A 15,983-nucleotide genomic window follows, 5' to 3' on the forward strand; every position below is an offset into this window, starting at 1 on the left:
ATTGGGAAATCTTATCTGTGTTCTGTCACTTTTATTTGGGCTCTAACTATCACTATTGTCACCAATAGTGATAGTTACATTAAAACAATGTTAAAAATGTAACCTGGATATTTTTGATAAATGTGATGCATCAATACATATACTAAGCTGTCAAAAGACATGGGAGAAACATGCAAGAACAACAGTGCCATCTTATGGATGTTTATTTGTCAGTGTCTATTTGAGAAGTATCTAAATACAGTTTATAATAAATTATATAGTGCAAAAAGTTTGCTCCTACAATTTTATGATGCATGACCCCTTGGAAAACAGCACTACTGAAAACAAACTATGCTTGAAAAAGTTTGATATCACACTGTCTGAATCATAATTCCTATCGTTATTGCATAACACTGTAGTGTTTGAACACGCCCAGCCATTTCTGATTGAGGCATAGTGGCTGTGCAGGGCATCACATATAACCAGAGCATTACCTGAACACTAGAACCGTAACATTGCCGATTACAATTTGCATCAAATGTTTTGCTCTTTGACTTTCAGTCAAAACAAAATGATGGTGAATGTGTTATGATGATGAGATGAAAAGAATGCGTGCAGTTTTTCACTAGAACTGCGAAAGATAACATGATGCCACGACATGATTAGGATTCTTCTTGATGTGATAAGCAACGAGCTGTTAAAGCTCTGTCAAACAGCGCTATGTTTTTGGCGTTTCCTTAGAAAGAGCCGATTCTTCAGGTACACTCACAATTTCTAAATTAAAATAGCTGAAATAATATACTAATCCTCTGCTCCAATCAGCAACCACTCATTTAACCTCTTAAATGAGCCAATGCTGCAGTTTAGAATAATTTAGCCAGCTTGCATTGATTTCCATGTACTGTTGTATGCAAATTTTTCCACACCCTCAATCACATGACACATTTTGTTGATTTTCTAAGTGGAAGAAAGTTTACACAAACCTAAATATGAAAACTTCCACTAATAGTTTGAATTGACATGTTATTGGGGGGGGTTATTACATTAAATTCAGCAAATAAACAGTAATTTTGCATTAAAATGTGCATTAAAGTGTGTTCTCTGTAGAGAGTGTGTTAACTCCTTAACAATCCAGGCTCATTACATACAAAGGCTTATATTTGCAGTAGCTACTGGGACTTCAATGTGAGCTAAAGGAGCTATTCTTATTTAGGACCCATGGCCTTTTAAGAAGTTACCTTATTTTCAGTTGTAATTTAACATGCAAACCAGAAGAGTAACCGTGGTTATTCAATAATATGCCTTAGGACAGGGGTTCTCAACCTTTTCCACACCAAGATCCACCGTTTCTAACTATAAAGCATAGCAGCCCACAGGAAACCTAAAATCAACTTTTATTTCAACTTTTCTTTGTTTTTTTTTTTTTCTTAATTGCTCACAATGCAAACATGTAAAACTAAAGCCTGAAAACATTCAGCTTTCAGTTCAAACACAGAAAACTAAATTTGCAGTTTTGTTAAAAACAAACAAAGATAACAAACATCTGTTGGGGGGGGGGGGGGGGGGGGGTTGTGGGGGTTTGGGTGGTAGATGTAGATATGGACTGTGATTCAGAGCTGCAGTCCATCAGGTTTTCACTGGAAACAATCTTGTGGCTCCCACAGGAGCAACTGTTTGGTCTGGAGAGTCTCTCGAGGTTTGAGGGTTTTAGAGCCTCGTTGGAAATAAACTTCCGTGGGCTTTTGGATAAGCGACGTCATGATCAATAATAATAAACCTTTTGCGGCTGCGCAGGTTCAAACCGATGATGTTTAATTAGCCTTAGACTGTGATGTTCGTCTTTATAAATCTCTTAATATTTATAGTGGTTATAATTTGGAAATGTTTGATTCTTCAATTTTTCATTATTAGACCCAAGTTAAACTTTTTCCACTCATCTTTTCCTGACTTAAAGTGTCATTACTGGCCAACTATGAACTGCTGCCTCCCTACGATCAAAAAACCTAAGGCAGAGGTCCTCAATCTGTGGGCCGTGGACCACCGGTCGGGGGTGAAGCACCCTCTGGTGGTCCACGGCCCACAGATTGAGAAACCCTGCCTTAGGAAGTGTTAGGAGTGCCGATGTGAAAATGTTGTTTTCTGCGTTTTAAGGTGTATATCATTATGTTTAGCCACTGTGGATGTTTGTATGCAACTTATTTGGTAGCATTAGGGCAAAGCATGGTGTAAATAATGCATGAAATATTAATCAGCCAGTAATGTGCATTTTACACTACTTTTGCAGTTTGAGAGATGTTCCCACAAAGTCCCAAGGGAGGAAAACTGTGCTTTTATAAAGGATCTTTTCAGCAGGAGTTTCTCTATATTTTGCTGAAATGTTCCTACTTGCTATCATGTCTTGGATGGTTGAAACAAAACATGGATTCTCTTTACCAGACACAGCCCACCAGCTCGTTATCTGGGGGCAAAGTGACTCTCCTGATGTTTCCTGATGTTGTTTGGTGCAATATGGTGGTATGTTCCAAAGCTCAGGCAAATCAGCTGTGGTTTATTCAATAAGGCATTGTAGAATAAGCATTTTAGACTGATCAGATATATTGGTAACTGTGTCTTGCTACAGGGTTCTGTAATATGTCTGAGAAATAAGTGGCATTTATGTTTTCACTCTCAGGAAACTTATCTTCATAATGACAATCAGACCATCTAAATAGTCTTCTCTGGAACGTTTTGCTGTAAGTGAAGGGGGTCAGCTGGAGTAGTTCTCTCTTTACACCCCCTCCACCACACAGAGCATACATAAATAGTGCTAGCACTAAATTGATCTCCTCTACTGGCCTGTGAGGAACTAGGCTGCGGTCAGACATCTCATTATCCACTAATCCGAGTGGGTACGTATGATGGGGTTCCAACCTTTGAATTGCTTTTGTAACCTTGCAGTCTTGTCTTTGTAATTTGCAATAAGATATGCACTCAAAGAGAGTTCTACTGAGTGATGTCATCAAAGAACCCGTTTTGGTTCCTTTTAACATTTTAATGGATGGATTTTTGAAAAAATAAATAAATAAATGAAACATTTGTAAATGAGCTTTGAGTGTGAAGAACTTTTTAAAGTTGAAGAACTGAACATCCAAGCCAAGTGTCATTGAGGACCCTTTTATTATTAGAGTGTTTGGAGGCCACTTTGCAGGTTGTGTTGCTGCTGAGTACGTCAGTATGTTCTAGCTTGGTCAGAAACTTGTGAATTTTGATGAGAGTGCTTCAATACTTACATTGCTGGTGTATCTTTCCACAACTTACCCTACAGGTGTCTGTCATGATTGGCCCCTCCCAGTCCTGTCCATGTGTTCATGTTTTGGTTTAGCCCCCTTGTCTCGTGACTCCGCCCTCCACAAAGAAATGACCATGCTCAACAGCCAGAAGTAAGAGTGCGTGGAAGGGGTGTAAGGAGGCATAACAGAGGGAGAGGTAGAAGAGGCCATGGACAGGCATGTTGCAGATGAAATAAGAGCCACACTTGTAGACCATGTTGTCAATCATGGCCTAACAATGGCTGAAGCTGGCCGAAGGGTGCAGCCGAATGTTGGGAGATCAACTGTGTCCTCAATAATCCAAACTTTTTGTAGAGAGAACAGGTGGGCAATCCAAATAACTCTATACTGTAATACTATATGTTTACAGTACATACTCACACTTCATATTACAATTTTACATATTTTCTAAAAGTATTCTCAACTCAAGTCTTGTGTTTTGCCTTACTACTTGTGTACCACACAGGTCTGCAGGGCTACCCTTCAGGGGTGGCAGAGGTCCCCTTTTTACACCTCAGCAGGAGGATGCCATCTGTGAAATGGTGATAGCTAATAATGCTATTAGACTTGGGGAGATCCAGAGTGACATTATAGACAGCCATGTCAGTAAGCATCTCAACTATTGACAGAGTGCTTAGAAAAAAACAGATGAGAATGAAACAGTTGTACCGTGTACCATTTGAAAGGAATGGTGACGTGAGTGAGTGAAGTGAAGGAGCTTCGCTATCAGTATGTGCAGGTGAATCATCTACGTGCACACAGTAACGGCCCATTTCAGTAAATAGTTCATTGTGTAATGATACAGTACAGTAAATTTGACTAACATGTACATTTGATGTGATCTTCAGTGAATTCGGTTAAGATTATAACTTTATGTAATTTGTTTTTGTATCTTCTGAAATGTAGAGTATAATGGAGATGGAATCAAGTGAGCAACCTCATCGGTTCCTATACGTGGATGAGGCTGGCTTCAACCTGACAAAAGGCAGAAGGCGTGGTTGAAATATTACTGGACACAGAGCCACTGTTGATAGTACATCAACATCACTATGTGCGCAGCCACTTCAGAACTGGGTGTGCTAACTCATATTCCCACTTTAGGGCCATACAACACACAGCATCTCGTCACATTCATAGATACAGTCTACAGGGATCTCCTCCCAGATGGTGAGATGGCTCTAACTGATCGTGAAAATGGTCCAAATTTAACAAATTGTGGTCATTTGGGACAATGTGAGATTCCATCGTTCAAACACCATCAGGCAATAGTTTGCAACCCACAACAGGATGCTGATGCTATTTCTCCCACCCTGGTCCCCATTCCTGAACCCAATTGCAGAGTTCTTCTCTGCATGGAGGTGGAAGGTTCATGATCGGCAGCCTCATACTCAGATGACTCTGCTGGCTGCCATGGATGCAGCATGTGAGGACATCACAGCAGAAGCTTGCAGAGGCTGGATTAGACGTTCCAAAAGCTTCTTTCCACGCTGCATTGCAAGGGAAGATATCCGTTGTGATGTGGATGAGAATATGTGGCCAAACGGACAAGAACGTCAGGAGGTATAGAAAACAGCACTGTGATTTGAACTGTACGATGCTGCTTGTTTCCTAGGTTTACATTTCTGAACATTTTATTCTTTGTGCAAAGTAATGTTTTTCCAGACTTGTCAAATCATTGTTACAATGACATGATCCATCAATAAATTTCTTTACAAAGGATGCATCAATGGATTTCTGTCCATTTTCTTACAATCATGCTCCCATAAACAGTAATGTGTAATTTTATACTGCTAAAACTGACATATGCTTTATAAAGCATGTTCAATCTGTCACCAAAGAACAACGTTGAGAAAATCCTTACAGAGTAAACATGATTACAGGACTAATCATCTTGACTGTCTTGTTCATAATCAATGATTGAAGAACTTCTAATTCTGATGACTGACATGTTTACTGATATAAATACTTACCTTTGGGGAATGAACAAAGGATTGTGAGTGAGGTACAGGCTTTAGGTGGCCAACCGTTGTGTAGTGCTTTTTGAACAAATTGTTTTGAGAAATGCATACATTGTGGTGCAAATATTAATCCTGATCTGAGAAATGCTCCAAAGCGACGGAGAAAAACTGTAATACTGATCTGACAAAAAATGAGAACACTGAGCTGAACTTGATATTGCAGCAGTTGGATGTCTCAGTCTGATTTGGTCAGACTCTGAAGATCAGATGACCCGTTTGGCGAATGGTATTCGGTTCATTTCTGGCTGATTCCAGGTTGTTTAGTTGTTCTTCTGTCACAGTTGCCGACGGAAAAGCTGCTCAGTGCTAGTGTAGTCTCTTGTTATCTCAAGGCTTGACTACTGCAACTCACTCTTGGCTGGTCTTCCCATGCAGGCCATCAAGCCTCTGCAGCTCATCCAGAATGCGGCAGCCTGGCTCGTCTTCAATCACCCCAAGTTCAGCCATGTCGCCCCACTGCTGTGCTCCCTTCACTGGCTTCCTGTAGCTGCGCACATCAGATTTAAACCCTAATGCTGGCCTACAAAGCCAAAATGAACCAGCCCCTACTTACTTGATGGCAATGGTGAAATCTTGAGCTGGACCATGAGCCCTTCGAGCTTCGAGTACAGCTCGGCTTGACCTGCCATCCTTCAAGGTGCACGGAAGACAAGCATCGAGAATGTTCTCCGTACTGGAGCCCAGGTGGTGGAATGAACTCCCCCTGGCTGTCCGAACAGCAGAGTCTCTTGCTGTCTTCAAACGCAGACTGAAGACCGTCTCTTCACACAGCAGTTAAATGAGCACTGAATTAAGTATTGATTGCAATATATTGTGCTGCACTTACATATTATATTTTATTGTACTGCATGGCAGAGTTCTGTGTTCAACTGTTCCTTCTCTCTGTATCTACAGAGACGTTTGTTTCTAGCAGTATCTGAGCTCAGGACCGGCTTTCTCTCTAACCTACTGGTAAGTAGCAAAGATACTTTCTCTAGACAGACAGAGCACTTCTTGTAAGTCACTCTGGATAAGAGCATCTGCTAAACGCTGTAAATGTAAATGCAACAATGAACAACACTAGTCAGTTTTAATGAGTATATAATGCCATAATTCATTTTTATTGGAACATGTCGTGCACAAAACAGCTTTTATTTTACTTAAAACTGATGATAATACAGATATAAATGTAGGAAATAGAAAGAAAAGGAAAAATAATAATAATAATAATAATAATAATAATAATAAGACAGAAAAAAAGTACAGTAAATTCGTCTTATTGATCTGAAATGTTTGCTTTGTCTCCACACACTCACTGTGTTACATTTCTCTAAATCACTTTCCCTAAGAAATACAGCTTAATAACAGTAGCCAATGTAAGCAATATAATGGTGCATAAATACAGAACTCAGCTGACATGTGCAGTTACATGTGATCATTGAGTATTTTAATTATGTTGGTAATCAATCCTATCCTATCCACCCAGAGAACAAGGCCAATTGTGCTCTAATTTGAGTCTTACTAATTTATGAACTTTTTTTTGCTTCATTTTCATCATTACTCCTAAACTTCTTCACTGCCATGCCGATGCCTGATCCCAAAGCCATTAAACTACCTGCTGTTATTGCCACAGCTGGGAGTAACACCAGTTCTGTTGCACCCAGCACTACCCCACCAGCGACAGCTCCTGCTGTTCCTACTCCAGATGCCACTGTTAGAGCTACATTCTTTGCCGTTTCTATCTTTTTACGCCGTTCCATCTTTTTCTGGGCTCCGCTAAATATTTCATTGGTGTACTGGCGTCCTCCATTGTCCTGCACCATTTTATCTATGATCTTCAGCAGCCCTGTAACCTGCGTACGATCTCTCATGTTTGTGTTGTTTACCGCATGATATCTGCCACCACAGCTTCTAATCACATCTGTAAGGGCTCGTGAACCCTGTATGTAATCTTTCAGCTTTGTCCCCTTTAGCTGATCGGCATGAGTGAACAGAATGATGGTGTATTTCAGAGATTCTTCTCCAAAGTTCTTCTGGATCCACATCACAGCCTTTTTGTCTTCTTGAGTGAACCTCCCTGCAAGACTGACTACAAGCAGAATGGCATGAAGTCCGTATGGTTTTGGGATGATCTCAAGACACATTTTCATTTGCTTCTTCAGTAATTTTTCATCCATGTTCTCATCAAAAAGCCCAGGAGTGTCAATGACTGTAGTCTTTCTACCCTCCACTAACCCATCAACTCTTTCAGTTTCTTTGGTCACACATCCAGCAGAGGACTGTGATGTAAACGTTGTTCTGCCCAGGATGGTGTTTCCTGTTGCACTTTTTCCATCACCAGTCTTACCCACCAGCACAAGTGTCAGATTAGAAACCCAATTCATATCTGAAAGACATGCAAACACATAAAAAACAACAACAATCAAACAGACAATGGTCTTGGGGGGCTTGGGTCTTACTGAGATCTTACGGACTGAATTCTGATTTTGAGGGAAGACCATTTAAGTCAACTTAACACACATGTTTATTATAAATTGTATAGTAAGTGAGTGAGTGACCCTTATTAGTCCCACAACGGGGAAGTTTCACCTCCGCATTTAACCCATCCGTGAAGTGAAACACCACATATACACTAGTGAGCACACACACACACTAGGGGGCAGTGAGCACACTTGCCCGGAGTGGTGGGCAGCCCTATCCACAGCACCCGGGGAGCAATTGGGTGTTAGGCGTCTTTCTCAAGGACACCTCAGTCATGTGCTGTCGGCTCTGGGGATCGAACCAGGAACCTTCCGGTCACGAGGCTGGATCCCTAACCTCCAGCCCACGACTGCCCCAGTATCTGCCCCAATGCCCCAATGTATTTTGTGTTCTAACATTTATTTGTTAGTGTATGGCTCCGGTGCTTATTACCAGTTATATTAATACATGAAGATCAACTGTCCATACATTTTGAATAACTTAACTACTGCCACTCAACGCATGTAGCCTGCCTGCAAGCTGCATGTTTTAATACACCAATGAGTCTGGAATTCCAGAATCCAGGGAAAAACTTTAGAAATATATTTTCTTTTTGCAGAGAAAACATTAAAACAAGTAAATGTTCTCAGAGCATCTAGTCATCTGACTGAGAAACTTTAAGAATTCTTATTCCTTAGCCAGTACTTCCCATACATTTGGAAGTTTGCCAGAGCATCCGTGTATATGATATATATATATATATATATATACACATATATATACACATATATATATATATATATATATATATATATATATATATACATATATATACATATATATACACATATATATATATATATATATATATATATATATATATATATATATATATATATATATATGTGTGTGTGTGTGTGTGTGTGTGTGTGATAATGGTTATATTATCTATTTAATAAGAGCACATGACTTACTAATGTGGCGAAGAGCAATCTCAATTTCATCTTCTCCTTCCAAGACTGCTGAAAAAGAAGTACAAATAATACATAAGAATAAATACATAAAAAATAAAGAAATAACATTTATTGCCCGTTTTGACATTAATAAGTCGTCCTTAAATAAAGCTTTCATTCGATGTTTAGCTCTGAAAATGTATGCCATATTAATAAATCACTTTCTAAATGAAAAACATTTGAACGATCTCTTAAGTACTGAATTTTGACATACTGAAATTGAACACTGAATTTAGTGGTATTCTTTGGGTTCATCAAAATGGAGAAAATATTGAGACCATATTTTGTGGAGGATATTGTGTGAATTTATAAAAAGCTTTAAAAGGGAGTTTAAAAACAAAGTCTTAGGTAGTATAGCTGCAGCAGTCAGCGCAACCCTGAAGCCTCAGCAGTTTTCTCTTCAGGTCTTAAGGTGGGCTTACTACGTAGAACGTGACTATGTAGATAAAGGTGGTCTTGGCCAAGTGATCTGCTCAGCATCAGCTTTTCAGGCTCCCTTCTGGAGCCATGTTTTTATGACTTCTACAAGGGAAATCAACTAATTATTCCCAGTCTTGCCAGCAGAGCTAGGGGGTGGGGGTGGAGGGGGGTTTTATGTGCTTTGCCCAATGGCACAAACAGGTATAGCTAGTCAGTCATGGGAGTTGAACTCACAACCTTCTGGTTCCAGGCTTGCCTCTCCTAGCACCACCTTATTATCAGTGCATAGCTCATAAGCCAGTATTTGTGATGGTACAGGGGGGCATTAGTGCACATGGCATGGGTAATGTTCACATCTGTGATGCTGACATTTATATACAGGTATTGGAGCAACATACAGTGCATCCGGAAAGTATTCACAGCGCTTCACTTTTTCCACATTTTGTTTTGTTACAGCCTTATTCCAAATTTAATTATATTAATCTTTTTCCTCAAAATTCTACACAAAATACCCCATTGTGACCATGTGAAAAAAGTTTTCTCAAGAGTTTTGAAAATGTATTAAAATTAAAAAACAAAGAAATCATATTTACATAAGTATTCACAGCCTTTGCCATGAAGCTCAAAATTGAGCTCAGGTGCATCCTGTTTCCACTGATCATCCTTGAGATGTTTCTACAGCTTAAATGGAGTCCACCTGTGGTTGATTGGACATGATTTGGAAAGGCACACACCTGTCTATATAAGGTCCCACAGTTGACTGCATGTCAGAGCGCAAACACCAAGCATGAAGTCAAAGGAATTGTCTGTAGACCTCCGAGACAAAATTGTCTCGAGGCACAAATCTGGGGAAGGATACAGAAAAATTACTGCTGCGTTGAAGGTCCCAATGAGCACAGTGGCCTCCATCATTCGTAAATGGAAGAAGTTCGGAACCACCAGGACTCTTCCTAGAGCTGGCCGGCCGTCTAAATTGAGCGATCGGGGGAGAAGGGCCTTGGTCAGGGAGGTGACCAAGAACCCAATGATCACTCTGTCAGAGCTCCAGCGTTCCTCCGTGGAGAGAGGAGAACCTTGCAGAAGGACAACCATCTCTGCAGCAATCCACCAATCAGGCCTGTATGGCAGAGTGGCCAGGCGAAAACCACTCCTTAGTAAAAGGCACAAGGCAGCCCGTCTGGAATTTGCAAAAAGGCACCTGAAGGACTCTCAGACCATGAGAAACAAAATTCTCTGGTCTGATGAGACAAAGATTGAACTCTTTGGTGTGAATGCCAGGCGTCATGTTTGGAGGAAACCAGGCACTGCTCATCACGAGGCCAATACCATCCCTACAGTCAAGCATGGTGGTGGCAGCATCATGCTATGGGGATGTTTCTCAGCAGCAGGAACTGGCAGACTAGTCAGGATAGAGGGAAAGATGAATGCCGCAATGTACAGAGACATCCTGGATAAAAACCTGCTCCAGAGCGCTCTTGACCTCAGACTGGGGCGACGGTTCATTTTTCAGCAGGACAACGATCCGAAGCACACAGCCAAGATCTCAAAGCAGTGGCTTCAGGACCACTCTGTGAATGTCCTGGAGTGGCCCAGCCAGAGCCCAGACTTGAATCCGATTGAACATCTCTGGAGAGATCTGAAAATGGCTGTGCACAGACGTCTCCCATCCAACCTGATGGAGCTTCAGAGGTACTGCAAAGAAGAATGGGCAAAACTGCCTAAAGATAGGTGTGCCAAGCTTGTGGCATCATATTCAAAAAGACTTGAGGCTGTAGTTGCTGCCAAAGGTGGTTCTACAAAGTATTAAGCAAAGGCTGTGAATACTTATGTAAATATGATTTCTTTGTTTTTTAATTTTAATAAATTTTCAAAACTCTCGAGAAAACGTTTTTCACATGGTCACAATGGGGTATTTTGTGTAGAATTTAGAGGAAAAAGATTAATTTAATTCAATTTGGAATAAGGCTGTAACATAACAAAATGTGGAAAAAGTGAAGCGCTGTGAATACTTTCCGGATGCACTGTATGCTGCCATCCAGATGACGTCTTTTTCAGGGAAGGCCTTGAGATTCAAATTGAGAAATTCAAAATGGGCATATTAAAAAATGAAAAAAAGGAAAATAACATTTCTCCATTTCAACATTTGATGTTTTGTTTGTAGTATTTAGAAATATGGTTTGCATGATTTGCATATCATTGCGTCCTAATTTTATTTAAATTGGGCCCAACTTTTTTGGAAATGAGGTTGTACTTCGAATGTTGCACCAGCTCTGACCCTTTGAATGCTATACTTAGGATGCTATACCAACTTTGACCAGCAAGGGCAGCTACAGCTCCTATAATACACCAGCTTCAACCACTAATGGGTGGCTGATTCACCGAAATAGAGAAGGAGTATATGAAACCTGTGCTACTTACCTGAAGAGGCAGATGATGTTTCACTGAATTGATTGCCAAGCAAAGGCACTGCAAAATAAATAATAAATAAAAAGATTCAAATGACTTGAAAGAGCAATAAAATGAGATTTCACTAAAAAAACATTGCCAGGCAGTTTATTAGAAACACCCATGTTGTATTCACAGACTGTGAAGTAACCCCCTAGTCCATCAATAAAAAGACCACCATTAGACCACCACTTACTCAGGAATCATGCACTGTCTTGTAAAGCTTTTCTCAGCTGGAGCTCCAGTACGTCATTTGTCTGATGTAGGCCCCTCCCTTACTCGGCTCATTCACAATGTTGTTATTTGTCATTTTTCTTCTTTGGCCTGTATTCTATATCATATTTCAATGAAACGTCAAACTAAAACAAGTCTTTTTTTCAAGAAGGCTCATCTTAATATGTATTCTGCCCCTACTCGTGTGTGTGTGTGATAGACAACAGGTTTCCCAAGAAAAGCCGGGTGCCAAAATTCTCTTCAAAGCTTTACTGAAGATTCACTGTAAAACTGTAAACAAACATACAAAATATATCCTAGTTACATTTGTTTGTGTAGTGTATTTGCGTGACACTGCACATTTTAAAGAACCAAAACCAAATCGTTAGCTTAATGCTAACGTCTATGGAAAAGTCCATATAGATGCTAGCGATTAGCGTTTGCAAATTAACTTGAGACATAGAACTTCTTCTCGTTCATTAACCAAGGTTTACATCAAAAATAGTCTCAGTATAAAGTTATACAGCAACTGAACATAGAAATACTGTTTGTTTTCCTCATACAGCCTGAACTACCAACAGAAACACTGAAAGTGCTGCGACACTCTTGACCACTGGAGGTCTCCCTTTTGCCCAATGTTAATAACAGAACATCACAACATGTATTTTACATTTACATTTACAGCATTTGGCTGACGCTCTTATCCAGAGCAACTTACAACTTGATCATTTCACACAGGGAGGCCAAGGTGGTGTTAGGAGTCTTGCCCAAGGACTCTTATTGGTATAGTGTAGGGAGCTGACTCAGGTGGGGGATTGAACCCCAGTCTACAGCATAGAAGGCAGAGGTGTTAACCACTACACTAACCAACCACATTTTAAAACTAGACACCACTAATAGTTTTTTTTTGTATGTAAAAGAGCCAGACATGGTAGGATGTGTGCTACAGAAGGCACTCAGTCTTCTCCGTCACACAGTACATTCTGCATCTTTACATTGTGTTACATGCCTGGCCCGGAGAAGGGGTTTCTGGCTGGTGTTTCTCTCTCTATCTCTCTATCTCTCTCGATCTCTCTCTCACCCGTATGTCTCCGCCCTTGTTTGCGCCCTTTCTCTACTACAGGTTGGTTGCGGTGTTGGTCGTCAACGGCCAATCATCATGCAGAGCTCTGGTCCTGGAGGAGGGACTTGAACTTTAAAAGCAGCCCAACAAAGCTGGTGAGGAGGCTGGCGTTACCCCTGTGGTCCAAGCTGTTTTCACGCCCTCGTGCTCTTAGTTATAGCTGTTGCAGCCACTTGAACTTAGTGTTGCTTCCGCTGGTGCAGTTTTGTGTGTGTCTGCGTTAGTCTTGTGTGTTTTGAGTGAGTCCAGCAGTCCAGCTTATATTCAACTGCTTGGCACTGTTTGGCCTTGCTGTGTTGTGGCTGCCTATGGGCTCTCTCTCTCTCTCTCTCTCTCTCTCTCGTAAATATTGTACATATATTTGTTATGGGGGTCTCACTACACTCACATCATAGTCTGAGTGTAATTTAAGCCTGGCTTTTAATAAGTAAGACAAGGAGCTAAACTAGTCGTGTCTTGTTCCTTACTGGCTCGTGCTGCAAGCATCACATCTAAAGCACATGTTACTGGGCCCCTTTTCCCCTAGGCTTTCCTGTGGGGTCGTAACATGTCCGGGTCCTTAATCCCTGCGTTTTGGTTATGGTCTGTGTGTAGTGCGGACCAGTTTGCTGATGGTCTGGCTTAACCGTTGGAACGCAGCGTCTATGTCTTATGGCTCAGTGGTTTGATTTAGCTTCATGTCATGAGTGCTCCCTCTCTAGAGAAAGGATGATTTGCTGCAGATCAGTACACATTGATATTTTTCTACCCAGACTTAGTAAAGAGAGATATTGAACACCTCGTTATGGACAGGCTTGTTGAGCTGAGTGTTTTGCCTCTGGCAGCTGATACCTCCGCTCAGCGCTCAGAGCAGCCAGTGACCCGTTTCAGCGATGGATGGGGAGGCACAGTAGTGTCTCCTAAACATCCTGCATCGTTACCACGGTTTGACCCGCTCTCTGCAGGGTCGTCCGAGTTTCGGGGCGAAGCCTGTATGAGAGAACCTGTAACTAGGTGGGAGCTGGAACGAGAGGAGAGGGCAGAGCAGAGATGGAGCTCAAGCTGTCTATCCGACGAATGGAGCTGGATATGGAAAAAGAGATTCGGCTGTGGGAATTGGAACTGAGGGTGAGTTTACCCCACAACCTCGTACCGAGCCGGATTTGTCTTCTGACCCAGAGCCTGCCCCTCTTCATCCTACTAGGCCTGAGAGTGTGGAGGAATCACGCCCTGGCTCTCGTGCCTCCTCTCAGAGAAGCCGAAGTCGATACATATTTCAGTATCTTTGAGCGTATCGCTGTATCCTTGAAGTGGCCTAAAGATTATTGGACACTGCTTCTCCAATGCAAGCTCGTGGGAAAAGCACAAGAGGTATGTTCTTCTCTCTCTCTATAACTGACAGCATGAATTATGACGTAGTAAAAGCAGCCATCCTACGTGCCTATGAACTTGTACCTGAAGCTTACCGGCAGAAATTTAGAGGATTTAGAAAAGCACCCTTCAGTCCTATGCGCAGGAAAAGTGTGTTTTATTCGATAAATGGGTTACGGCTAGCAAAGTGACAGACCAGGAGTCGTTAAGAGAGCCCATGCTGCTTGAGGATTTTAAAAACTGCCTGCCTGATCGCCTGGCAGTGTATCTAAATGAATGCAAAGTAACCACTCTCTCTCAGGCCGCAGTACTCGCTGATGAGTTTGTGTTGACGCGCAAAAGCAGTTTCGTCTTTAAGCCGATCTCAGGAAACACAAGTGCCACAAGTTAAGACCAGCCAGCTTCGCAAAACCCAATCACCAAATTGTTACTTGGCCTAGTGGAGTGTTAATACGGTCACAAACCAGGACACATTATGAATGCTATGCACTAAAACGTAAACAGGAGCGCGAAAAGGTGGTGGGTTTTATGAAGTCAGTTTCTCCAGAAACGGCTGTTTTCCCTGATAAATGTTACCAGCCTTCATCTTTCACGCCTAATAGTAAAAGGTCGGACCCCGTTTTGCCTTCAGAACTGTCTTAATTCTTCGTGTCTTACTTTCAACAAGGTGTTGGAAACGTTCCTCAGAGATTCTGGTTGGTTATTTGAGTTCCTGCTGCCTTTCTATCATCTGGAACCAGTCTGCCCATTCTCCTCTGACCACTCACATCAACAAGGCATTTTCGTCCACACAACTGACCGCTCACTGGATATTTCCTCTTTTTCGGACCGTTCTCTGTAAACCCTAGAGATGGTTGTGTGCGAAAATCCCAGTAGATCAGCAGTTTCTGAAATACTCAGACCAGCCCGTCTGGCACCAACAACCACGCCACATTCAAAGTCCCTTAAATCCCCTTTCTTCCCCGTTCTGATGCTCGGTCTGCACTTCAGAAAGGTGTCTTGACCACCTCTAAACGCCTAAATGCAGTGAGCTGTGGCCGTGTGATTGGCTGATTAGCTATGTCTTAACAAGCAACTAAGCAACTTGCTTAGTACGTGTACGTGACACTGGGGCTGTGCAGTCGTTCATTGGTGGTGTTGTGCCACTGTCAGATAAAACCTTTGTTATCCATGTTATCTAACATGTTAATGTCATCAAATAAAGCCATTTATGAAAGATAGACGGAGACGTAGACAGAACATTTTAAATAAGGCTTAAAAATATATGAATTAAAAATTCTACTCACTATAGTCCCCCATTCTCATGCTCATTGTCCAGCAGCTCTAGATCTTCTTTTGGTTGTGATACTGAATGTCTGATATTGAGTTCAGCTGTATAACTGAATGTACTGTATATGTGAGCGGAAAAATTAAGAGCTCTAGTGAGATAAGTTCTTCTGGTAGAGCTTGAATATAGTGCACGGAAACGTCCCCTCCCCAGAGCTTTTACCCCATCAGAGCGCTTGTGGTTATTCTTTTAGTTGTGAAAATAACTACAGACCTCAAACTATAAAACTGAAAGCACAAACGGCTGCAGCCTCAGCGATAACACTTCAGTTCACTGGACATTAAAATGCAATTAACAAATTACATTCAACACCACAATTTAGTTCTGCTTTACCTTGATTGTTCATTA

At 41.4% G+C, this 15,983-nt stretch overlaps 1 protein-coding gene across 2 annotated transcripts; it reads right to left on the reverse strand.

Moving 5' to 3' along the window:
* Positions 1-6,479: 6,479 nt before the first annotated feature.
* On the reverse strand, positions 6,480-15,774 carry LOC108413929 (GTPase IMAP family member 7-like). Of its 2 annotated transcripts, none has more exons than XM_017686647.2 (4): positions 15,595-15,774; positions 11,596-11,643; positions 8,719-8,763; positions 6,480-7,670 (listed from the first exon to the last, which is right to left on the reverse strand). In XM_017686647.2, the coding sequence occupies exons 1-4, from the start codon at positions 15,617-15,619 to the stop codon at positions 6,811-6,813; spliced, it is 978 nt and encodes a 325-aa protein (XP_017542136.2). In that variant the 5' UTR covers positions 15,620-15,774; the 3' UTR covers positions 6,480-6,810. The 2 variants fall into 2 exon arrangements, with proteins under 2 accessions (XP_017542136.2, XP_017542135.2); XM_017686646.2 differs by having other exon boundaries at positions 8,719-8,766.
* Between the last annotated feature and the right edge of the window lie 209 nt (positions 15,775-15,983).

Source organism: Pygocentrus nattereri, chromosome 12 (genome assembly GCF_015220715.1).
Source record: "Pygocentrus nattereri isolate fPygNat1 chromosome 12, fPygNat1.pri, whole genome shotgun sequence".
Classification (NCBI taxonomy): Eukaryota; Metazoa; Chordata; class Actinopteri; order Characiformes; family Serrasalmidae; genus Pygocentrus; species Pygocentrus nattereri.

Bases quoted from the DNA above. Each gene is read 5' to 3' on its own strand.
- LOC108413929 (XM_017686646.2), bottom strand. From the start codon at position 15,619: ATGAGCATGAGAATGGGGGACTATA. The intron at 11,644-15,594 runs GTGAGTAGAATT...TTTATTTTGCAG, and splicing joins CATGAGAATGGGGGACTATA to TGCCTTTGCTTGGCAATCAA. The intron at 7,671-8,718 runs GTAAGTCATGTG...CATGTCTTTCAG, and splicing joins GATTGCTCTTCGCCACATTA to ATATGAATTGGGTTTCTAAT.